At 40.5% G+C, this 26788-nt stretch overlaps 1 protein-coding gene across 8 annotated transcripts in view; it reads right to left on the reverse strand.

Annotated features, from left to right (window-relative positions):
* The window catches only part of LOC102912127 (uncharacterized), a 61345-nt gene that overhangs the window by 23722 nt on the left and 10835 nt on the right, over positions 1-26788 (reverse strand). For 2 of the 8 annotated variants that reach the window (XM_042269809.2, XM_042269811.2), the window contains exons 1-3: positions 10591-10710; positions 2576-2636; positions 1902-1969 (exon numbers count right to left, since the gene is read on the reverse strand). The exons of 1 other annotated variant lie outside the window; for it this stretch is intronic. Coding sequence is in view for 1 of the 7 variants with exons in the window: in XM_042269813.2 (XP_042125747.2) it covers positions 10591-10593 (3 nt within the window). In the remaining 6 variants the exon portion in view is untranslated. Of the gene's footprint in view, positions 1-1901; positions 1970-2575; positions 2637-4657; positions 4722-10590; positions 10711-22231; positions 22333-26788 lie in introns of those variants that run through there. 5 more of the 8 variants (XM_076559071.1, XM_076559072.1, XM_076559076.1 and 2 more) reach the window with 5 other exon arrangements.

The raw sequence follows: 26788 nt of genomic DNA on the forward strand, positions 1-26788 counted from the left end.
GTGTAGTTCGAGGCTAGCTAATAAAGACATTGTATTTGCTTAAATCTCTGCCTGAGAAGTCTTCTTTGGTGAATACTCACATTTCTGGAGATCCCACAGAATTGCCAGAGACCAGACTGAAGGATAGATAACAGGGGTTTCAGAGCCCCTTGGAGGAAAGATGTGTGCAGTAGTCAGGTGACTGCTAGGGGGGTACATAAACTGAGATATTCCAGGTCCACAGGTGTCTTTGTTAGGATTTTATTGCTGTGAGATACCACAACCATGTCAACTCTCATAAAGGAAAACATTTCATTGGAACTGCCTTACAGTTCATAGATTTAGTCCATTATCATCATGGCAAGAAGCATGCTGGTATACAAGCAGATAAGGTGATGGAGAAGTAGCATAGACTTCTTCTTTATCTTGATCCACACACAGCAGCAGGACACTGAGACACACAGATCTCAAAGCCCACTTCCACAGTGACTCACTTCCTCCGCCAAGGCCACATATATTCCAGCAAGGTCATACCTCCTAATAGTGCCAGTTCCTATGGGCCAAAAATTCAAACACACAGGCTTGTAGCCATACCATAATGTAGAAATGTATTCACTTCAACTTCAAAAGTCCCTAAAGTCATAATAGTCTCAAACTTGTTTAAAAGTCCAAAGTTCAAAGTCTCTTCCGAGATTCATATATTCTCTTAACTGTAATCCCCTGTAAAACCAAAATCAAAAAGTAGATCACATACTTCTAACATACAATGGCACAGCATATATGCTACCATCCCAAAATAGAGGAAAAAGCATACTAAGGAAACAACGGACCAAGGCACCCCTGAAACATGCCTGGCCTCAGCAGCTTTCCTTAGAAATGGAGGGAGATTCCATAAGCCCTTTCTTCTAACTTTGATTCTAAAGCCAGAACCATGTGGCTGAAGCTTGTATTGTTGTACTTGACTACTGCTTACATTAAGTGTTGGGCCCTGTGAGGAAGCGGGGGGTGGGGAGATGGCCATCTAAGCTGAATGCACACGAAGTTGAGGGAAATAGGCTCTCCTGGTGTACATTTCCTTCACTTTGTGCCTGCTCTAAGCAGTTCCAGGGAAAGAGAAGAGTTCTCTTGGGCTGAGTCATAAGGAAAACAAAATTCCACTTCTTTCATAATTTGTCTCTTTTTGAACCAGTGATCTGAAAAACCCACACTTCTCTTTGCAAAAAGTAAAAATACTGCCCCTGGGCTGGGCTAGGGAATTGCTACCAGGAAATGAAACCTGGAAAGAACAGTTATTCCCTTTTGTTCCTATGGGCCTGTACCCTAACACTGACCAAGGGTACTTTAAGGAATTTCACTAAGTACTTTTTAGAAAGATTAAAGATAGTAGCTAAAAAGATTTCTTTGTCACCCAGTCACCCATGGTATTAGAAAAACGTTTTTAAAAAAATTAAAGGTAAACTAGGTCCCAATTGCTGGAGGTAGTTAAAAAGGTGTTTGTTAACAAGAAAAAAAACTGATTGGGACAAGAACTTCTGCACAAACTGAAAGCCACCTCTCTGATAATGAGACTTACACAGCAAAATTTTGGTATCTTACCCTCTGTCAGGAGAATATATGAAAATTATGCCTCCAATCAAAAGATAAATAACACCAAATGGAAAAAAGGGGGAAATGAAGCTCACATGCCTGGCTTGATGAGACTGGCATCCTGATGCCCTGCCAGTCACCCTGGAATATGCCTCTCCTGCCTATGAAGAAACCCGGGACCTCTAATTCTCATGAGTCTGGTTCTTCCAGAGAAACAGGTGTGCACTATCCAGACGTGAAAGATGCATTCTTCAGCCTCCCATTGGCAGTGATGAGTCAACCACCTTTGCTTTTAAAGGGACAGACCCAGTGGGGGGTTACAGTAGGCAACTAACCTGGACCAGGTTGCCCCAGGAGTCAAAGACATTAAATGTAGAGTTCCTGCCCTTCCTTCACAGGTTTCCTGAAAAAACAGATTATAAAAGAACCACTGAGTTTATAAATTATAAAATGACCCTGGAAGTTTACAGACTTTTGGCTATAAACTATTGGCTAAGAAAGCCCAACTTTGTGGAAGCCTACCTATCTTGGCTACCAGCTGAAGGGAGACAAAAGGAGCTGTCTCAGAGTAGGATTGCTGCCATCCTTCAGATCCCAACTCCAAAAACTAAGAGATGAGTTTAAGAGTTTCTAAGTGCAGCTGGGTATTGCTGTCTCTGGAAACTAATGTCTCTGGAAATGGCAATGAAAATATACAACAGCACGAATGGGGCCCTGAGCCCCTAATGTGGACTGAGACTGAACAAAAGCCATTTAAGGCTTTAAAAACAGCTATGATTTCCACTCCAGCCGTAGAATTTCCAGATATCACAAAAACTTTTCACCTGTTTGTCCACAGAACACAAAATGAAAGGGTTTTTAAGCCAAATTTTGGGGCCATGTTAATGTCCTGTGATATACCTGTCCAAATGATAGGACTCTGTAGCCACAGGTTGCCCCATCTGTCTAAGAGCAATGGTACTAGTTTAAAGAAAGAAAACAATTTAACTTTTCAAGATCTAATACTCACAGTATACCACGACATGGTTGAGGCTACCCTCTTGTATGATGGCACAGGTGATTGTCCATGACTGTCAAGAGATGAAAGATGAAACCAAGTACATGGGAGCTGTAGCAGTTCCATTAACTGAAAAAATATGGACCCATACCAGGTACCACAGCACACTGAGAGAAACCGATTAATCTGATCTAGAGTCTCAGGTGGAGAAAAGGAAAGTCCTCCACCATACACATGGACAGTCACTAAGCTTTTTTGTCAGGCATGTCCACACTATGATCTGCAGAGAAAGAGAGCTTCTCACCAATAGGGAAAAGGATATTAAAATACCTTGGCCCTCCTAGAGGGCCATTTGGCTTCCCCTACAAATTGTTGTACTCCACTGCTGGGCTTCTGACCTCACAGCCCACCAAACCAGAGAGCCCATAGATATTCTGTCTAAAACCAGTGGGACCTATTGATATTCTGGAACCATAGGGCTTACTGATAATATGGCTAAAACCAGGGAAGCCAAATGATATTCTGATGGTATACCATGACCTTGAAACTTGGTGGTTAAAAGGAAAAACAAATGGACAGTTTGAAACCACAGGATGATGGAGGACACCCAAGGGAAGATTTATTCTCCCAAAAACAACTGATGGGACTGTTGGTAACTAACCTTCACCAGACTACTCATGTGGTGTTCACAAAACTTTCAGAGTTGAAGCGGACCAAAGTCTAGTATACCTAGACTAGAATACCCTAGCAAGGGATGTCGCAGCCAGATGCCAGGTTTGTGCTCAAGTGAATCCAAAACAGAGAGCCCTTACCCAGAAAAGCATCCAAATGACAGAGCAAGACCCCCAAGAATCTGGGGAAAATGACTTCACCAAGATCCGCCCTGCCTAGGGAGGATAACAGTACTTGCTAGTTTTCATAGATACACCTTCCTGGTCAGCAAAAGTGTTTCCTAACCAGACTTAAACAAATCAAGTGGGAATTAAAACAATTCATATGAGAACTAAAACAACTCAAGTGGAAAATGCTCCTCCAGGAACTGGCCATACGATTTGGGTTCCACCTAGCAACAGGGGTCCAACAATGGCTTGGCTTTCATATCCTAAAATGTCTCAATTAATAGCCACAGCTTTACATATAGATTGAAAACATCATTGTGCATACAGACTCTGAAAGCCAGAAGGTCCTGGATAGACATTTTGCAGACACTAAGAGACAAAACCACCCCAGACTACTATACCCAGCAAAACTTCCAATCACCATAGATGCAGAAAATAAGATATTCCATGACAAAAACAAATTTAAACAGTATCTATCCACAAATCTAGCCCTACAGAAAGTACTAGAAGGAAAATTCCAACCTAAGGAAGTTACCACAAAAACACAGGTAATAGATAACCTCACATCAGCAAATCTCAAAGAAGAGAAACACACACACACACACACACACACACACACACACACACACACACACACACACACTACCACCACCACCACCAACAACAAAAAAACAAAAACAAAAAATAACAAGAATTAACAGCCACTGTCATTAATATTTCTTAATATCAATGGACTCAATTCACCTATAAAAAGACACAGGCTAACAGAATTGGTATGAAAATAGGATCCATCCTTCTGCTGCATACAAGAAACATACCCCAACTTCAAAGACAAACATTACCTCAGAGTAAAGGATTGGGAAAATTTTCCAATCAAATGGACCTAAGAAACAAGTGGGTGTAGCTATTCTAGTATCTAACCTAATAGACTTCAAACTTAAATTAATCAAAAGAGATGGAGAAGAACATTTCATATTAATCACAGGAAAAATACATCAAGATGAAGTCTCAATTCTGAACATTTATGCCACAAATACAAGGGAATCCACATTTGTTAAAGAAACATTAGTGAAGCTTAAATCGCACATCAAATCCCACACATTAACAGTGGAGACTTCAACACCCCACTCTCACCAATAGGCAGGTCCGCCAGACAGAAACTTAACAGAGAAATAAGGGAATTAACAGATGTTATGAATCAAATGGACTTAACAGAAATCTATAGAACATTTCACACAAACACAAAAGAATATACCTTCTTCTCAGCACCTCATGGAACCTTCTCTAAAACTGACCACATACTCAGTCATGAAGCAAACCTGAATAGATACAAAAAAAATTGGAATAGCCTCTGTATCTTATCAGATCACCATGACCTAAAGTTAGAACTTAACAACAATGCAAATTACAGAAAGCCAACAAAATCATGGAAACTGAACAACACTCAACTGAATCATCATTGGGTCAAGAAAGAAAGAAAGAAATTAAAGACTTCCTAGAATTCAATAAAAATGAATGTCTAACAAACCCAAACTTATAGGATAATATGAAAGCAGTGCCAAGAGGAAAGTTCATAGCACTAAGTGCCTAAGAAGTTAGAGAAATCTCACACTAGTAATTTAAGAGCACACCTGAAAGCTCTAGAACAAAAAGAAACAAACTCACCCAGGAGAAAAAGATGAAAGGAAATAAATCAAATTGAGGGCTGAAATCAGTAAAATAAAATAAAGAGAGCAACACAAATAATCAGTGAAACAGAGTTGGTTTTTTGAGAAAATCAACAAGATAGACAAGCCCTTATGCAAACTAACCAAAAGGTAGAGAGAGAATATCCAAATTAACAAAATCAGAAATGAAAAGGGAGACATAACAACAGACAATGAGGAAATACAGAGAATCATTAGGTCATACTTCAAAAACCTGTAGTCCAAAAAATTGGAAAAATCTGAAAGAAATGGACTATTTCCTGGATAGGTACCACATACCAAAATTAAATCAAGATCAGATAAACAATTTAAATAGACCTACAACCCCTAAGGAAATAGAAGCAGTCATCAAAAGTCTCCCAACTAAAAAAAAGCCCAGGGCCAAATGGTTTCAGCACAGAATTTTACCAGAATTTCAAAGAAGAGCTAATACCAATACTCCTCAAATTGTTCAACACAAGAGAAACAGAAGGAACATAGCCAAACTCTTTTTACGAGACTACAGTTACCCTGATACCCAAACCACACAAAGATGAAACAAAGAAAGAGAATTACAGACCAATCTCCCTCACAAACATTGATGCAAAAATACTGAATAAAATACTGGCAAAGCAAATCCAAGAACACATCAAAAAAATTATCCACCATGATCAAGTAGGCTTCATCCCAGAAATGCAGGAATGTTTCAACATATTGAAAATCTGTCAATTATATCTACCATATAAACAAACTGAAAGAAAAAAAAATGACACGATCATCTCATTAGATGCTGAAAAAGCCTTAAACAAAATTTAACACTCCTTCATGATAAAGGTCTTGGAGAGATCAGGAATACAAGGAACATATCTACATAATAACAGCAATATACAGCAAGCCAGCAGTCAATATCAAATTAAATGGAGAAAACTCAAAGTGATTCCACTAAAATTAGGAACAAGACAAGGCTGCCCACTCTCTCCACATCTATTCAACATAGTACTTGAAGTTCTAGCTAGAGCAAAAAGACAACAAAAGGAGATCAAGGGGAAAAATATCAGAAAAGAAGAGGTCAAACTTTCGTTATTTGCAGATGATATGATAGTATACATAAATGACTCCAAAAATTCTACCAGGGTACTCCTACAGCTGATAAACTCCTTCAGTAATGTGGCAGGATATAAGATTAACTAAAAAAAAAATCAGTAGCCCTCCTATATAAAAAACGATAAATGGGCTGAGAAAGAAATCAGAGAAACATCACGCTTTACAATAGCCACAAATAACATAAAATATCGTGGAGTAACTCTAAACAACAGACCTATATGACAAGAACTTTAAGCCTTTGAAGAAAGAAATTGAAGAAGATATCAGAAAATGAAAAGATCTCCCATGCTTTTGGACAGGTGGGATCAACATAGTAAAAAATGGCAACCTTACCAAAAGCAAACTACAGATTCATTGCAACCTCCATCAAAATCCCAACACAATTCTTCACAGACCTCAAAAGGACAATACTCAACTTCATATGGAAAAACAAAAAACCCAGGATAGCCAAAACAATCTTGTTCAATAAAGGAACTTCTAGAGGCATCACCATTCCTGACTTCAAGCTCTACTATAGAGCTATAGTAATAAAAACAGCTTGGTAATGGCATAAAAAGAGATATGTGGATCACTGGAAATGAATTGAAGATCCTGACATTAATCCACACACCTAGGAACACCAGATTTTTGACAAAGACCAAAACTGTACAGTGGGGGGCGGGGGGGGGGGGGGGGGCGCGAGGGGGGGGAGGCCCGCGGAGCATCCTCAACAAATGGTGCTGGCATAACTAGATGTCCACATGTAGAAGACTGCAAATAGATCCATATCTATCATCATGTACACAACTCAAGTTCAAGGAGATCAAAGACCTCAACATAAATCCAGTTACACTGAACCTGATAGAAGAGAAAGTGGGAAGCAGCCTTGAAAGCATTAGCACAGAAGACTACTTCCTAAATATAAAACAGTAGCACAGACACTGAGAGCAAAAATTAATAAATGGCACCTCCTTAAACTGAGAAGCTTCTGTAAGACAAAGGACATGGTCAGTAAGACAAATGGCAGCCTACAGAATGGGAGAAGATCCTCACCACCCCCACATGTGAAAGAGGACTAATCTCCAAGATATATAAAGAACTCAAGAAACTAGAAATCAACATACCAAATAATCCAATTAAAAAACGGGCTACAGATCTAAACAGAGAATTCTCAACAGAAAAATCTCAAATGGCTGAAAGATATTTAAGAAATTGCTCAACTTCCTTAGTAATCAGGGAAATGCAAATCAAAACAAATCTGAGATACCATCTTATACTTGTTAGAATGGCTAAGATCAAAAACACTGATGACAGCCTATGTTGGAGAGGATGTGGAGCAAGTGGAATACTCCTCTACTGTTGGTGGGAGTGCAAATTTGTACAGCCACTTTGGAAATCAGTATGTTGACTTCCCAGAAAATTTGGGAATCAATCTACCTCAAGATCCAGCAATACCACTCTTGGGCATATACCCCAAGGGATGATTAATCATGCTACAGGGACATTTGCTCAACTATGTTCAGAGCAGCATTATTCATAATAGGTAGAACCTGGAAACAACGAACCTAGATGTCCCTCAACCAAAGAACAGATAAAGAAAAGGTGGTACATTTACACAATTGAGTATTACTCAGCTGTAAAAAAACAATGACATCATGAAATTTGCAGGCAAATGGATAGAACTAGAAAAAAATCATCCGGAGTGAGGTAATCCAGACCCAGAAACATAAACACAGCATATACTCACTCATAAGGGGATAGTAGATGAAAAGCAAAGGATAACCAGGCTCCAATCCACAACCCCAGAGAAGCTAGGTAATAAGGAGGACCCTAAGAGAGACACATGGAAATGGAAAGCCCTGAGAAGGGGAAATAAACATGATCTTCTGGGTAAATTGGGAGTGTGGGGGAGGGGGAGGGAGAAAAATAGGTGGTGTAAACATGAGGGCATGGTGATGGTTGACCTGGGGGAGGGATGTAAAGAGATATCGAGAGCAATGAGTTATCTTCATAGAAGGAGCAATTATGGTATTATGGAGAAACATGGTGCTAGGGAAATTCCTAGGAATCCACAAGGATGACCCCAGCTAAAACTCCAAGTAATAGTGGAGAATGGACCTGAACTATCCCTACCCTGTAATCAGATTGGTGACTATGCTAATTGTTATCATAGAACAATACGGTAACTTAAGTAGATGCTAAGACCCACAGCCAAGCACTGGGCTGAGCTCCTGGAATGCAGCTGAATAGAGGGAGGAGGGAGTATATGAGCAAGGGTCAAGATCATGAAGGGGAAACCCACAGAGCCTGATGCTGTGAGCAAACATAAACCATGACAGTAATACAACCTAAGAAGAAAGAGCTCTAAAGTAAAGGAGTGAAAGATATTAAGGATGACAAAGAATGAGACAGAGAAAGAGGGAAAGAGATAAAGACACAGAAAGAAAGGGAAAGGGAAAGACAGAGAAGGCAAAAATGATTTCCTCCAAATAAGGAGGGCCAAATCCTCTCACTGGATTAGTCTTCCTCAATAAAACCTGCCCTGCCCCATCTACAAAAATATTAAACAATTCAAGGCCTCCAAATCTAGGTTTAAGTCCATATCTTTTCTCTGTGTTCTTCAAATTATCCCGTTTCCCTCCCTACCCAATTCTCTTAGAAAACCTGGGAAACCTTAGATTAGGTCTGATGGAAACATTGAAGGCAGTCAGTCTCTTGGTGTGCTGACGTGTGACTGCTATAGATGATGCCATCTGGAAGCTGCATTTCTAACTGAGTAGGTGTACCACACAAGGCTACAAAAGTTTTAAATTTTATTTAAGTTTCATATTTTTTTTTTCATTTTTCCCCGACCGAGTTTTTCTATGTAGCCCTGGCAGGTCTGGAACTCACACTATAGACCAGGCTGGCCTCTGCTTCCCAAGTTCTGGGTTTAAAAGCATAGACCAACATCACTGATTTGACTATTTTAACAAATTAAACCCTGAAGTCTTCAGTCCAGCAAACATGGAGAGTCACTAATCTGTCTGATCACAGCCCAGACCAGACTCAATTGGGAGAAAATGGGGCCAAGCAACATCTTGTGTTTGGGGACTGAGGAGAAGCTGAAAGACCTGGATGATAACAATAGGCTTCAACAGTTATAAGCAGTTGATGGAACTTATGGATGGACTCAACTGTCTCTGGTTGGGGTCGTGGAATTCTTTCCTCTGTTCCTTGTCTGTGTGGGCCTACCTGCCTAGGCCATAGGAATCATCTCCTCCTATATTCATGCCAACCTAATTAAAGAGTCTTTAAGAAAAGGGTATAACAGCACACCTTTAACCTAGGAGAGGTGTGGACCCCACTGGCAACTGTGCCTGATGGAGGATGGGCTGCCTGATGAAGGATGGGCTTCCTTCGCAGGGAGCTGGACTAACCTTGAATAGCAACCATGTGACTATCATGTCAATAATATTATGATAATACAGAATTTGAGCTATGGATACCACAAAATTCCAATTAAAAACTCTAACAATTTATGCTACAAACAACAGAAATGTCATGAGAAAAGATCATCATGAATGAAAAAATGATCACATGATTGAAAAAATAGTACACACTGTGACACGATCTGACGTCTAACTTTGAGTGAAACTGTAATAAAGACTGTACTGAACTGGGCAGTGGTGGCAGCACACGCCTTTAAACAAAGCACTGGGGAGTTCGAGGCCAGCCTGGTCTACAGGGTGAAATCCAGGACAGCCAGGGCTACACAGAGAAACCCTATGTCAGAAATAAATAAAATAAAACAAAACAAAATAAAATAAAAAACTGTACTGTCTGGAAAAGAATAAAGAGATAAACTGATCATGAGCGCAAACTTAGAAATAAAAACACAATAAATATAGAGTCAAATGTGACAGGAGGCCAGGAAACCCAGGAAGGATGGCCTTACTGACAAAAGAATGGACCACCCTGGCATCTACAAGCAAATGCGTTAATGACACAGACTTTACACCCTGCACAGAATTAACTGCAGATGGATCCCACACCTGAATGTTCAGTGCCAAGTGCAGAACTTCCAGAAGGCACTAGAGAGACCAGGGCTCTGTGAGTTAGCAAATCTGCCTTCCCTGACCACAGTAAAAAACAGCGCATGCGCAGGCCCTGCATGGTGAGAAGGATGGTTCCACACAAAGGCTCACACACCCCCATGCTCTCACACACCCCCATGCTCTCACACACCCCCATGCTCTGAGAGGCGCAAACCGCAGCGCTAAATCACTCAGAGGTTCCGCTTCTGCCTGGGAGTTGCAGGGACCTCAGGACACCAAAGGGAATCACTCCAGACACTGTCCTGACGCCATGTCCACAGCCCCGGAGACGCCACACCGGCTTCCGCGGCTTCTCCCCGTGGGGACAGCGACCCCTCACTCACCATGGTGGACTCCGCGCTCACCCGTTCTCCTCCAGACTCCAGGCAGCGGATTAGGAGAACACGGGAATCTATCTCAGCAGCTGTGACCAAGCCCCATGGAGGACCGGAAGTGCCCTCCCCATTCTGACTGGCAGTCCATTTCGAGGTCCTCATTGGCTACTGAGGTCTGAGTGATCTAAAGAGCTCCCTTAGGGACAGAGTGCTGTGAAGTGAGGGAGCCCAGTGATTAGCATCCCTGGCTTTCCCTCCAGGCACAAAGCGGCCTCTGACCTGAGATTGGCATTGCTGCAGATCTTGGGGCTGGACTGCAAAGTCTTCCCTGAACTATTCCTGCACTCAGTAGGACTCTTTTCTGGGGCATTAGTGAGGTTTGCTAAGAAACTGAGAAAGGACAAAGGAAACCTGCCATTTTCTGGGCTAGCCATACCTCAGGCGAGCTGTGGAAAACGTGTTATGATTTTCAGTTTCGTAAAAGCAAAGTTTAATTTATGAAACTACTGACTAACATGCACTCTCTTAAACTGTTAATTCTGTTTAAAAGGCCCATCAATGTAAATACAGGATATTTACTATAGAGCCTCAATATGCTGAATGAATTATACATATTTTACTACCTACTTGCCATATAAGTCTACAGATTTGTTTTCCTCTCAATTTGGCATCATTAGTGAAAATAAGTAAACCAAACAAAGAATAATTATTTTTACATCATGCTCCAATTGCTTCATTTTCTTTGTCAGGGTCTCACTCTGCAGCCCTGGCTGGACAGGAACTCACTATGCAGACCAGGCTAGCCTAACAGTCATACAGATAAGTTTGCCTCTGCTGCAGAGTGCTAAGATTAAAGGCCTGCACCATGCCTGGCTTCTATTAAATCTGCACATTTACTAATGAAATAAACATAAGCTAGGTGTGGCATGTAATTGGACTATGAACTGAGGACACTGTTGCAGAGAGACCACTGTGAGATTTAGTCAACCCTATGTCAAAAGAGCAAATAACAAAGCACATGCAGCCTCCGCCACCCCAGCTTTTGGAACCATTAGTGTCTTTGTCCTGGAGTCCACTTGGATCTATGGCACCCTGGCCTTTGCCCCAAGTCCATGGTCCACTTTTTGACACCCTGTCTGGCATCTGTGACGGTGCTGAAGCAGCAGCCAGCAGCAGTGGCAATGGCATGAAGAATCCCTGTCCAGCTGCTTACTGCTGTGCTCCACTGCTCTGTGGAGGAATTTTATCCTGTGTCCTGCCTGCAGGCCTTCCACTGAGGGTTCTTTAAAGCCACAAGAACACTAGACTGGCATGTTCAGTCTGGCTCACTGTGTGATTTCTGGCTCAGTAACCTAGTTTTCCAGGGCTACTCATTTGTACCTGAACTCGGAAAATAGTAGGTAGAACACATGCTTATGCTGATTGTGGAATGTATGGGATGTTGGAGGCACAGTGGTACTTGTACATGGAGAAGTAGTAACAGAACCAGGAAGTTAATCACCCAGGGGTGTCTTCTCAATGGAGAAGATACAAATCAAATAAGTTCATTCCATCCAGAAGGCTGAGAGTAGATTTTGTTAATGACCTGATAATTATTTGCTATTTGTGAGGCAGACCTCACCCATCTTTTGCTATAGAAGCAGACCTCACCACTTTTCCCCAGAATGATTATCCCAGAGTCTTCCTTCCCTAGTCCACTAAGCATTTGTGGGAAAATGTCACATGTACTCTATGCCTGCTGACCTCAAAACTCTCTTGGTCAGTTATCACACTGGATTCTAGGCCTTTTAGGTATAGAAGCCACCCTCATGGTCACATGTACTTTGTAAAGGAATCTCTATGTAATCACACCTTAACCTTTATTGTGCACCTGGAAGTGGATTGATTGTTGCCTGGAAACCTTTTCCCATATTGTACTGTGTTTTAAATATACTGACATTGATCTTCCTCTCCCCAAATTCTGATACACATTGATGAAGTCAATCTGAACTGGATATTCAGTCTCATCCTGCAGGGACCCCCAAAACTGGTGCCCTATGCAGGGAACATGACCCTTGGAGAAGTTAAGAAGAGTTTACCATAACTAAAAATAAGGGGTCCTTTCACTGATAAGCAATTGTGACCTTAAACTGAGAGTGGGACTAAAATAAATATGGGCTCTTCTCAGTTATCTGAGATGTTATACAATAGTTGTACAATAGTTGAAATACTTATTCATGTTGTACAATAGTTGTGCAACTATTGCATGTTGTACAATAGTTGAAATACTTATTCAGATCCAAGGAACAAAATATTCAGAGCTCCAAGTCTACAAATTTTAGAATGCATAGGAACCAAAGAAAGGAGAACCCATGAAAAGGAGGATAATAATGTTGCATGGACTGCACAGTGACAACTGCTGCTTGACAATTTTCTAGCATTTTGACATTGTGGATCACAGTTCTACAGCACCTTTTGGTTTTCATTTTTAATAATTCTCACTGTGTGTTATAGGAATTTCCTAATGCTTTTTCCTTTGGGAAATTTTGGGTGGGCATCAGTAGAGAATGAAGATGTATACAATGTGAGCATCTTTAAACATAATTATTTTTTGGAAAAAAATCCCTGCCACATATACCATGATAACTCTCTGCCTACTCCTACACAAGTTAACATCAAGCTGCTAGGAAAGTTAGGTGAGTAGCATATGCTTGATAAATAAGATTTATTTGACAAAGAAGATTTTCTGATAAATAATGTATATTTGATAATCAAGATTTATAAATAGCTAAGGTCTTTTGATTCACAGTAATATTTATCTAGCTTTTTTGTGCTAACTTTAAGAATTAGCTATTTGGATAAACTAAGTAATATTCTATAATAGAGAGTCTGGTCCCCCCGCCCCCCAAAAAAAGTCCTTTTCACAAGATCAGACATTTAAACAAAAGCCGACATTTCCACAAGGGCTGGGAGAAAGTTCCTGCTTGCTATAAAGGGAGCCATTCTCCTCATCTCTGGCAAGAGGAACTAGCTGACCTTCCATTAACACATGACTGTGGTGTTTATTAACTCCTCATGGTCCATGCTAGCTCCCTCAATCCCTGCTCACAAGCCCCAACCCAGCACACAAGCCCCCTTCCTCCCATTCCCAGTTACTCCTTTGTGCAATTGTAGAGTATGAAAGTGTAGCCTCCTTTAATAAAGCAGCAGCTGTTCAGATTCCCCCTCAGATCCTGTCAGCCTCCTGCCCTCATCAACTCCACACCTCCACTTTTGGACTTGAACCTCGACAGAGCTGGACTCTGGCAATAAAGTCCCTGTCGAATGGTTTTTAAAAAGTAGAGAGAGAGAATTTTCTGCTGAACACATCTTGGCCACGAAGGCTGAATGGACTCCAGAGCCTTTAGGCTTCCTGGCCAGCCATGGACCTTTGGGATTTGTCCTCTCTCAAGATCTGACTGGAACTCAGAACTCTTTCCCTGATCCTTTAGTTAATTCTTAAATGAATGCTTAATTTTCATGGTAAATAAACTAATGGAGCAAATTTCATAATTTTAAATGGTATCATTGGGTGTGCTTGAATAAAAAAAAAGAAATAAAAAGAAAAGTAAAGGACATGAGTGCTCCTAAGTGTGATGGAGGAAGAAGTTTTTTGTAGATGTGTGGGAGAGCATAGTCAGAAGCAGGGATATCTGGGGGAGTCCAGAGTGGACAAGACCAGACTGAGCTGGGCCATGTGGAGAGAGTGGGATGGGAAGGAAAGAGATGGGAACCAGGTAGAGCAGTCAGGAGGCCAAAGATACAAGTGGGGCAGGAGACCAAAATGATAGCATTGACAGCCTCTTCCCAAAAAAGGGTGGGGGCATAAACAAAGGAGGAACAAGTATCTATTATCACACAAACATATTTAAGATTTCCAAAGGGGGCATGTTATGTGACATCCATCTGCCAGATGTTGTTAGGCAACAAGCCCCAAAATTAACCCCTGCACATTGAAGTGGTCCTAAGGGTACAAGAGGGGCACAAGTTGCACACGCCCAGGACAAATGTTTACATTGGGAAACTGGTAATTCTGGAAGAAGTCTATGAAAATTGTATGGAGACAGATGGAACTGCTGATGAAGAGCCCTGGCTTGCTCTAGGAGATCCACAGTGGCTGTTAATATGATGGTGTCTGTAACCTCATTTCCTTGAGCCAGTATTCTGGGTAATTTGGAGTGAAATCTAATATGTGACAGGTACCAATGCTCAGTCTTCTGATTTAGGACATTTTGTATGAGCAGTATGGTGCTGGCAATGGGGGACAGTGAGTCTTTGAATCGAGAAGAGCTTGCAAATGCCTTTACAGCATACTGGTTGTCAGAAAAAATATATTAATAGGCTCGGTCTGGCACCCCACTAAAACTTTAGGAGGGCCAATAGCTCACCCAACTGAACAGAACCAGGGTTATGGATAACATATGTAACACCTGTGGAGCCAGGACACTGGATAAGAACAATATATCTGTTTCTATTAGAATCTGAAAAGGCCAGGGTGACATGAGGCATGGGAGTGGAGCAGGAGACTGCATGGGGCTGCATCTTTATTGGAAGTGTGGGACGTTCTGCTAAGATCTTGGTTTTTGGCAAATGATTGTCAATAGTTCCTGTGAATCCTGCAACCATTTCCTAGAATGAGATAGAATCTGTCCAGAGAGACTGGGTATTCTTTAAAGAAAAAGGGAAGACAAACTTATCTGTCTCTCCTTTGTATGTTCTCCATGCCAGCATCTGTGCCTTAAGGCCGAGTTGGAAGGACTGGTAAAACTTAGAGGTGACCTTGTACAGATCAGAATGTGCTTCATGTATCCATAGAAGGGGCCCAGATTACCATAATACTCCCAAAAGTCCTCTATGTGTCCAGAGGACCATTGCTAGTAAGGGTCTTTGGAGATCATGGCATTGCAGGCTGAAAGTGGTTAGAATGGCCAAAACCATGCTGGGCACCAGATGTTGCTGGGTCCTAAAGGCTCCCGCAGGAGGTGAGAAGACATAGTGTCAACAGCACAGACACTAGGAGTCAGATAAAAGGTAAACAGCAGACTTGTTTACTCAGTAACAGGGAAGGCCTTATATACCCTCCTCCCAGCACCCAGGTTGTGTCTCAATCTGGTGACATTGCATGGTCATCCCTCATTGGCTTGGCATGATCAATACCTCTGACAGTGCCTGTTGCTAGGCCCTCAGGCAGACTCCACACAATCAGGACCTCTGACAGTGCCTGTTGCTAGGCCCTTAGGCAGACTCCAGGTTGGCTCATAAGGAAGTATGTTATGTACACACCTTGGCAACTGGTTTGAGCCAATTTCCTTGATTCTATGGGCCTGTCCTACTACAGCACACTGTGTGATTTCTGGCTCAGGGAATGTAGTTTCCCAGGGCTACTCATTTGCACCTGAACTTGGAAAATAGAAGGTGGAGTCACATATTTATGCTGATTATGTAATATCTAGATATTGGGGGCATGCAGGTCCTTGTACTCCCAGAGAAACAGTAACAGAACAAGGAAGTTAATCATTCAGGAGTGTCTGCACAATGGAGGAGATACTAATCAAATAACTGCATTGCATCCAGAAGGTTGAGAGTGGATTTTGTTAATGACCTGGTGAACTTTTTGCTATCTGTTGAGCAGACCTCACCCATCTTTTGCTACAGAGGCAGACATCACCAATATTCCCCAGAATGATTATCCCAGAGTCTTCCTTCCCCAGTTCATTAAGCATTTGACAGATGTCACAAGTACTCTATGGTCTGCTGACCTCTATGCTCTCTTGGGCAGTTATCACACTAGATTCTAGGCCTTTTAGGTATAGAAGCCGCCCTCATGGTCAAATGTACTTTGTAAAGGAGTCTCTATGTAATCACACCTTAACCTTTATTGTGCACCTGGAACTGAACTGATTGTTGCCTGGAAACCTTTTCCCAAATTGTTCTGTGTTTCAAATATGTTGATAATGATCCACTTGCTAATAGGCTCCCCAAAGTCCGATGCAGGTAAATGAAACCAATCTTCACCGGGTTTTCACTCTCATCTTGCTGAGACCACCACGACTGGCACCTCATGTGGCACACGTGATGCTTGGAGATGGTAAGAACAGATTTCTTTAAATAGAAATTAAGGGTTCTCTCACTGATAAGGAATTGTGACCCTAAAGAGAGTGGGCTCTTTTCAGTTATCTGAGAAAAAGCATTTTATACAATTATTAAAATGTTTGTTAAGATCCAGAGGAACAAAATATTCAGAGATACAGGTCTATAAACTTTAGAATGCATGGGAACTGAAGCAAAGAGAGCCCATGAAAAGAGAGATAAAAAAGTGTCATGGACTGCATGGTGACCATTGTTGCTTAACAGAGTTCCAGCATTTCAACATTGTGGATCACAGTTCTCTAGTACCTTTTGATTTTCATTCTTAATGATTCTCACTGTGTGTGGTGAGAGTTCGATTATGCCTTTTCCTTTGGGAAACTTTGTGAGGGCTTCAGCAGAGGATGAATGGAAGCCTCTTTAAACAAATTCGTTGGAAAATTCCCTGCCACTGTGAAACCATATAGAATGATAACTCTGCCTACTCCTACAAAAGTTAACTCCAAGATGCTAGAAAAATTAAATGAGTAACATATGCTTGATAAATAAGGTCTATTTGAAAATAAGATTTCTTTGATAAATAAAATATATTTGATAATCAAGATTTATAAATTCCTAAGGTCTACTCATGTTCACATTAATATTTGTCTAGCTTTGTCTTTGCTAACATTAAGCTTTACCTATTTGGATAAACTAAACTATATTGTATAATGGAATTTCTGGTCCCCTGAGAAAGTTTTTTTCTCGAGGTCAGTCATTTAAACAAAAGCCCCCATTTGCATAAGGGTTTGGAGAAAGTTCCTGCTTGCTAAAAAGGGAGCCATTCTCCTTATCTCTGAAAAGAGAAACTTGGGACCCCTCCATGAACGTAAGTCTGTGGTGTCTATTAACTTGTCAATGCTAACTCCCTCAATCCCTGATCACAAGGCTCACCCCAGGTCAGAAGCCCCTTCCTCCCACTCCCATTTACTCCTTTGTACAATTGTAGAGTATAAAATGTGTAGCCTTCTGTTATAAAGCAGGAGCCATCCTGATCCACCCTCAGATCCTGTCAGTCTCCTTCCCTCAACAACTTCACACCTCTTGTTTTAGACCTGAACACTGCTGGAACTGGACTCTGAAAATAAAGTACTATTAAATAGGTTTTTTAAATAGAGAGAGAATTCTCTGCTGTACACATCATGGCAGGACAGAGAGAATGGACTCCAGAGCCTCTTGACTTCTAGTTCAGCCATGTATGTTTGGAACTTACACTCATATAGGATCTGCCTGGAACTCAGAGCTCTCAGGCTATGAGCTGCCTGTCACCCCCTTCTGCCCAGGGGCCACCAAAGCCAGCAAGGCTCCACTGCTGCAGCATGAGCTAGCTCAGATGGTCCAGAACTTAGAATTTTCTTGTTTTATGTTCATTTGATTTTTGTTTAAATGTTTTTGTTTTGTTTTGTTTTCATTGTTGTGGTTGCTCCTTTCACACATACTGGGAATAACTCAATATTAATGGTCCCTTCATGGGGGAAAAAATTAAAGCAAGCCCAACTTCTAGTACAAAACAATCACAACCAGGACTTAAAATACAAAGCCAATGCTGTTTAAATTTCCAGAGGCATTAGTCATTCATTATATTGAGAATGTTCTCTTCTCCTGATCATTTAGTTAATGCTTAAATGAATGCTTAATGTTCATAGTAAACTAACACAGCAAAGTTCATAATTTTGAACTGTATTATTGGGTATGCTTGAATTAAAAAAAATAAAAAGGACAGGAAAGGTCATGACTGCTCCTAGGCATGGTAGAGAAGCAAGTTTATTGTAAATACGTGGGAGAGCATAGTCAGAGGTAGGGATATCTGGGAGAGACCAGAGTGGACATTATCACACTGACCTGGGCCATGTGCTGGGAGAGAGAAAATAGGGGAACCAGGTGGAGCAGCCAGGAAGCCAAAGGTCCAAAAGGGGTGTGTGACCAAATGTCTGAATTATATAGGGAAGATCCTTTAGGGGAAGTGTAGCCTAGTACCTGGGCTGGAGAGTTCAGGGTAGAGGGCAGAGTATGCCAGCCATACCCTGTAACAGGTAGGGACCGAGAAATGATGGGAGAACATGGTGACTGGTGCAGCTTTGATATGCTAAATAGACACCTTAGCCACTTGTCCCAGACTTGAATCTTAACATCCTAATCTTTTGTTGATAACAAATGAATGATAAGGGGTGATATAACTGTCTTACTTAGGGCTCCTATTTCTGTGAAGAAACAGCATGACCACCCCACCAGTTATAAAGGAAAACATTTAATTGAGGTGGTTGCTTAGAGGTTCAAAGGTTCGGTTCATTATCATCATGGTGGAAAACATAACATTGTTCAGGCACACATGGTGCTGTCTAAATCTTGATCATAAGGAACAGGAAATGGTCTCAGACACTGGACTGTATCTTGAGCATATGAGACCTCAAGGCCACCTCCACAGTGATGCATTTTCTCTAACAAGACCACACCTACTCCAACAAAGCCATAACTGTTAATGGTACCACTCTTTGAGGGCCATTTTCTTTCAAACTACCACAGTAATTACCTATGACTAGCTTCTCCTGGCATTGGGGCATTGTAGTTGGTGACACAAAAAAATGGAATGTTGGCCAAATCTTAGAAGAGCAGCCTGCACAAATCTAAGTCTGTGGGGTGCACTTTTCAGCAAGTTATATCTGTCCTAGGGCAAAATGGTTTTGGGCAACAGAAAAAGTATTATCTTTAAATTAAAAATAAATTCTTTTTGAAATTTTGAAACTAAATATACCTTAGGATATATGGATAAATATACCTACATTCCCCTTTATCTTTATACATAAACTAAAGATTTAAGTGTATTTATTTTTAGATCACTATGGACACTCTGTTGCTGGATTTGTCTTGGGTGACCAGCTCACAAAAACTGGCATAGAGACTTATTATTAATTATGAAAGCTCAGCCTATGGCTTAGGCTTGTTTGTAACTAACTCTTATAACTTATATTAACTTACTTTTATTCATCTACGTGTTGTTGCCACATGACTCTTGGCTTTTACCTCTCCTCTTGAATATTTTCATCCCTCTTTGTCTGGCTGGTGACTCTGCCCTTCCTCTGCCTCAAAACCTCTCTGTCCCAGTAAGTCCTGCCTAACTTCTTCCTGCCCAGCTAAGGGCCAGTCAGCTCTTTATTAAACCAATCACAGTGACGCGTCTTCACACAGTGTAAAGGAATATTCTGCAACAGCATTCACTTTGAATTTCAGCCTGCCTTTTGCAAGCAGCTTTTAAATTTATATCATTTTAATTCTTATGTGCCTGCCACTGCCTCCCAAGTTTTGAGATTAAAGGTATATGCCTCCCTAGTGCTGGGATTAAAGGTGTGAACCACTACTTCACTATGGAGTCCTTATAATAGTTATTCTCATAGGATTGTCCTGGTTTAATTTGGCTCTACATTTTCCTTATTACTTTTACTGTAATCTGTCATTTTTGCTGATTTATTCTGAATTTGTTTCCTGGCAAATTTTAATATTCTAGTCTTAATTAAACATGATGCCAATTTGCCCACTATTTCATTATTTTCAGATGTTTTGTCTGTCTTGCCCATATGAAATACAAAATTTTATGTCTTTGCTAAGTTTTGCTGGGTGTTGTCATTTCCATTTATGCCTCACATGACCCGATATCTTGGTCATTTATCTGCAAGTTAGTGGTTTTCCATTTTTGATTACAATAAAGATTGGAGAAGATACTCCTTTTGGCTTCCTTAGCTGTTTGTCTTCCAGCCAATTGTGGTTCACTGATTTTGTGGTGCCTTCCTCAGTATTAACCAACCATTCCATCCCAAGTCTAGAGGTTGACAGTTTCCATTAGTTTGGGATCCACCAGCGGGTGATGAGCCATCAGTAAACCATGCCTTAGCCAAATGATGTAACCATTCTGTTTTTTTTCCCTACAGCTCAATATTTGCCTCTCTTGGTGAAGGGATGAGTGCTTTAGGTAACTGAGCTATTTCCTCAGTGCAGGAAGGTACAGAGCCCCCTTGATATCATATTCTGGTCACTAAGGAATTCTGATATGTACCAGTTCCACTATAATGCCTTTCCTTGCATGTTGAGGACTCTGCCTTTGAAGAGATCCAATCCATCATTGTAAGGGGTGCCCAGATCACCACAGGATAGATGCCATTCACTATCAGTTTCTCCAAGTCTCATAAAATGTCCAGATTATTTTTCTCAGAGAGGATATCTATTCTCCTTATATGGAAATCGCTTGCAATAGAATCCAAAAGGTAAATGTAGGTGGACTCCCTTCTGCTTTATGAAGAATCCCTAGTTGTCAATTCACCAATAAATATGATATCCACCATTAGGGTATCATCTGGTTCAATAATGGTGGAATGCACAGAGAAGAGCTTAATGGCAGCTGCAAAAGCTGCTGTTTGCTCCTGTCCCCACTGGAAATTAGCTGCCTTTCTAGTAACTCTGCAGAGGGTTTACTACAATAACCTGTAAATACTGTACCTGATTTCTCTACTGTGCAAACACAACAATTAGGAGCTGTGTCTGAGTTTTGTCCCTAGGTGGTGGGATTAAAGGCGTGAATCACCACCACATTTAGAATTTAGAAAACAAGTAAGTTACAGAGATCTGTCTGACTCTGCAGGGATGAGAAGCATGGGCTATCACTGCTCTGCTCAAATATTTTAGTTCCCAATCACTCCAACTCAGAGAGATTTAGAAAATAAGTTTGAACTGTAGCAACCATTTGAATTTACTTCAAAAAATGTAAATCTCTTAACTGTGATTTTAACAGCAAACAATAAAAATATCCTTTTTATTTAAGAAGAAAACACAAAAGCTGACTCCAAAATGTCATGGGTCACGTTACAATCTACAGTCTAACACTGTAGCATGGAATTGAGACATGTGGTACAAAAAAAAACCCATATTTCATTTTATGCCAGTAAGGCAAGTGTGACTTTGGTAAATTATTCAAAAATATTATTTTTTATTCTTTTCCCTGGTCAAATGAAAGACATTTGTTATTCTTTATAAGTTAGTTTGAATGACCCACATGTCTGATGAACTATCACCTCTCCTTATTAAGCAGGTCCCTCCTGTTCAAATATAACCTTTATCAATTTCGATGGTATCCACTGCTTTTCTTCTGTGTAAACAAAGGCAAAATCTCTTCCCCAATGGAACACATATCCCAATTCCATTCTGAGGTTAACACACCTTTAAAATATACAAATTGATTTAATTCAACAGCTTTTTTGTACTATACAATGCCTCTCTGCCCCTATCATCTGTTTTCAGTGGCATTTAAAAAATTTGAACTGAATAAAGCAGTCTGAACTGAATAAAGCAGTCTGAACTGAATAAAGCAGTAATAAATCAGTAGCATTTAAAAAATTTGAACTTAATAAAGCAATCTAACATTGGGAGTTTTGATGCAGACAGGGAATGATTGGATTGAATTTGAAATTGGGGTCTCCAGAGGGCCCACTCAGGGTATTTCTCAATGGCAAAGGTTTACCTTGTCTGTCCCCTGATAATCTGCATTAAGCACACCAGTGACGAACTTTGCCACACCTTCTGCATATTCCAGAAGGCTGGGACCTTCTTTTTGAATTATATCTAGAAAAAAAACACAAGATTATTTTTGCAGAGGCTTTACCCTTGAGCCACAATATTCCCTGGATTCTTTAAATATTGCACTGTACTTGTGTTTATTGCCATAACTGAATTATGGGTCCAGAAGCTTGAACTATCTTCTGAGCCTATCTGCCCTATTCCTGCCATCACCCCATGTCCCACATTGGTTATGTTTCCCTTTCACAGTGAGCTTACACTCCCTGGTGGATACTTGTGATGTAGTACTGGCATACCAGAAGTTGTAACATGTGAAGTGTTGCAGAGTAGTGGGAATCACAGGAAGAGTCATGGTGTGATGGGGCCAGCTAAGCACCATTGGTAAGGTCCCAGGCTGGTCTCCCAGTGCATGATGAGTCTTGGTCATCACCGTATAGGCTATAGAAGGCTATGAAGCTTTAGCTTGCCAAGGTGAATGATGGAGACTGAAAGGCTAAACGGTGTCCTCAACAGCCCTGGGCTTGCATCAGCTGCATCTATAGTAAGACACAACCACATACCTCTGCACCTAAATCAAAACCCCACCTTCAGTGGTCATAGATGGCTGAAGCAGGGATGTGTCCCTGAGGCACCGTGCCTAGGCTGGATCCAGCAAGCTATCCTTCTCTGTTCAGCAACTGCTTCCTCTATGTCCCATGCGCCACAGAGCCTGTAGTACCTCTGTTCTCTGCAGCAAGACTGTCATTTGGCCTCTCAGCACCTCCTCCTCCTCCTCACAGCTAGCCAGGATAGCCTGCTGCACCTTCAAAACATCCTTTAGCAGAAAGGCATCTTTGACAAATTCTGTAATCTGGAGTAGGCAAGGGCTTCATGTCCAACTGCTCTGAGCCAGGGATAAACTAGGAATCTCTTCATTGGGCTACTTGGAACCCAGTCCCACACTCAGGACAGGAGCTGACCTGACTCAGAACTTGTATTTGTATAACCCAGGTGCGGAAAATGTTCCTCAGAGATTTAAATATTTGGGAAGGAAAAAATCCAAAGGTAGAATTATTTTGTGAGGCTTGAAGGTATTCCAGATCATATTTTGATGTTCATCAAATCTTGGCATACAAGTAGGACTCTTCAGGAGGGAAATATTCAGCTTCTTGATATTTGAACTTGATCTCAGGTAAAACAAAATGCAAAAGGGGTCAAGTGTATAGGGCCAGAATCACAAATATGAAAATTAAAGCAGTGTGTGGATAATATAACCATGAATTTATGGGGATGTGATTTGTTGCAGCAATGAAAAACACAGATTATGCTTTAAGGCCCTGTCTACCCACAGTACACAGAAACCAGACACTGGCCTGCAGGTCTGCAAATACTTTGTCTATTTGGCCATTTACAGAAAGCTACCATGCTTCCCTTTTCTTAGGGTCTCTGTTGGCACATCTTGGGTCTAGATGTCTAGAGTTGCCTTTCAATGCTCAATAACCCATAAAGTAAACTTGGATTATAATATCAATTTATGGGATGCCCAACTTTGACCTGTGACCTCCCCACATGCACATTCACACAAAGAGTACACATGGGGGTCAGTGAGATCATTCTGATGGTAAAGACACTTGCTATTTTTCTACCTAAGATCCATTCCTGGGATCCACATGATTGATAATATATTTACATAATTCTGTGCACTCTAGACAGTCTATGACATGGGTCACTAAATAGCAAATGCAGTCACCAAATTATTTTAAAAGGACACACAAAAAGAGAATGACACCTTCTATTCCAGTGCCCCCAGAATAGAATATGGCACAGCAGGAGAAAGGCTTAGTAATATATACAGAGAGACATGCAAACAGAGTAACACTATTTAGTATACATCAGCAGAATTTTATCAAAATTATTAACTTCAAAAAAAGGATGGACAATAAGGGTGTGGTGGTGCACACCTCTAACCCCAAACACTAGGAGGCAAAGATAGGTGAACTCTGTGGTTTCCAAGCCAGCCTGGTCTACATAGAGATTGCCAGGACAGGCAAAGATACATAGTGAGACTCTGTCTCTAACAAACAAACAAACAAACAAAAAATACTCCAGGCTACTCAAAAGTTCTCCAAAGAGTTAAACATTCATTCCAGTTCTATATTTGTCTATCATAAACTAGAGTGACCCCTTTTAAACTATAAGGCATTCAATTATTCCTAGGAAAGAATGCATTTTTAGGAAGTTACTATTGACAGATCAAAGAGTTCTCAAAAAACATTAGTAAAGTAAATGCTGATCCTAAAACAATAAAACAACAATAACAAAAATGATGGAGTATATAAAGATTAGTCAACAGATGAGATCACCTGTTGCTTTTGAAGAGGTTCTAGACCCACAAGCTCTAGACCCAATACTAAGACTACAGGTTATTATTATCATTGAAAAAGAGTGTCCTGTAGCCCCAGCTGATCTTGACTGCCATTTGTAATCTAGATAGCATTGTACTAGATTTTTCTTTAAGTTTTTTTTTTTAACTACATCATGACTACAAATGCCTCTCATTTCCAAGTGTTAGTAATATGGGTACAATCCACCACTCTGGGCTTTAGGGTTGCAGTTTTTAAAGTGGTTAGAGCAGAACATCCTCATTCAATGACAGAAAAGAAATAAGGGATACGTGAGAATTGACCATTCCTGGCAAAGGGAAGAACAGGTGCTGTACACAGAAGTTTTCCTATGTCCTGCCCAGATCCACAGCCACTGGGTCCCAAGTAAACACACGGAAGCTTATACTAATTACAAACTGTATGGCCTATGGCTCAAGATCATTATTAACTAGCTCATATAACTTAATTCAATCCATTTCTATTAATCTACCTGGCATTACCTGTACTCTCACATCTTTCTTTTCCTGGTGACTGCCTGCAGCATATGCCATTCTGATGGTATTAATGGATGTTACAGAATTTGTCAACATAGTTACTGACTCTCAGTATGCAGAATGAGTTGTTCTACACGTTGAAACTGCTGAATTCATCCCTGATGAGTCAGAATTAACTTTGTTATTTATTCAGTTACAAGAAATAATCAGGAATAGGAAGCATCCCTTACATATAACACATATCTGATCCCATATGGGTCTGCCAGGTTCTCTAGCATGAGATAATGATGAGATTGATCAACTATTGATAGGAAATGTGCTGGAGGCCTCAGGATTTCATTAAAAAAAAATCATGTCAGTAGTAAGGGTTTGAAAAAGGATCATTTCATATCCTAGCAACAAGCCAAGGAAATTATAAGGAAATGCCCTACTTCTTTATACAATCAAACTCTACTGCCTGCAGGAAGTAACCCAAAGGGTACTCAAAGAAATGAAATCTGGCAGATGGATGTGTTTCATTTTGTAGAACTTGGAAAATTAAAATATGTACACATCATTGATATGTATTCAAGATTTCAATAGGCAACTACTCTAAGTTCTGAAAAGGCTGATTCTATAATTACGCATTTCCTAGAAGTTATGGCCATCATGGGTATGCCTGTACAAATTAAGACTGACAATGCTCCAGCATATATCTTGCTAAAATGAAACTTTTTTTGCTTATTACAATATGAAGTATATTACAAGTATACCACACAATCCTACAGGCCAAACAGTCAGAGAAAGATAAAATCAAACTCTAAAGGATATGCTAAATAAACAGAAAGGTGTAACAAAAACCCCCAGAAATAGATTCCATAATGCTCTATTAACTTTGAATTTTCTCAGTGCTAATGAGTAAGGAACAACAGCTATGGAGAGATATTGGACAATAGGAAAAAACTACAGAATTAAATCAGCCTGTATACTTTAAAGATATGCTGACCTAAGAATGGAAACCAGGATATGTGTTACATTGGGGATAAAACTTTGCTTTTGTTTCTACAGAAGAAAAGCTATGGATATGAACAAAATTGATAAAGTTTTAGTTTGAACAAGAGAGACCTCTTAATTAGAAGAGGTGGTAGTTTATCAACCAGTGTGACCATTCAATTTAAACTAACTTATATGACTAACAAAGGCTTTTCATTTGATTAGATATAACTTGCCAAAAGGGAACCTCCCCAAAGTTGGGGTTGGGAAGGGTTTTGTTTTTGTCTTTTAGGAGAATGAAGGCTAAGGAATCTGAAGAACACTGGACAAATGAGATATCTGAAGAAAAAAGATTAATCATCCAGAAAAAAAAAGTCCCAAGAAAAAGAATTTCTGCAGTGAACCATGACCATGCCTAATAACAGCAACCCTTGAAATCTCCAAAAGGATGATGGGGCCCCACAACAATACATGGACTATGATAATACCATTAAGATGACACACACCACCCAAAGATTGGCTTTGGACTATAAACTGCTCAGGACAATTTCAATATGGCTAGCTGAGATGATCCAGCCTCACAGACTACTCTACCCAGGACTTGAGACAAGCCCTGCACTTTTCCATTATGCAGAGACTGGACACCAAATGATACAGGACTTGACAATTAAC

Source organism: Peromyscus maniculatus, chromosome 22 (genome assembly GCF_049852395.1).
Source record: "Peromyscus maniculatus bairdii isolate BWxNUB_F1_BW_parent chromosome 22, HU_Pman_BW_mat_3.1, whole genome shotgun sequence".
Taxonomy (NCBI): domain Eukaryota; kingdom Metazoa; phylum Chordata; class Mammalia; order Rodentia; family Cricetidae; genus Peromyscus; species Peromyscus maniculatus.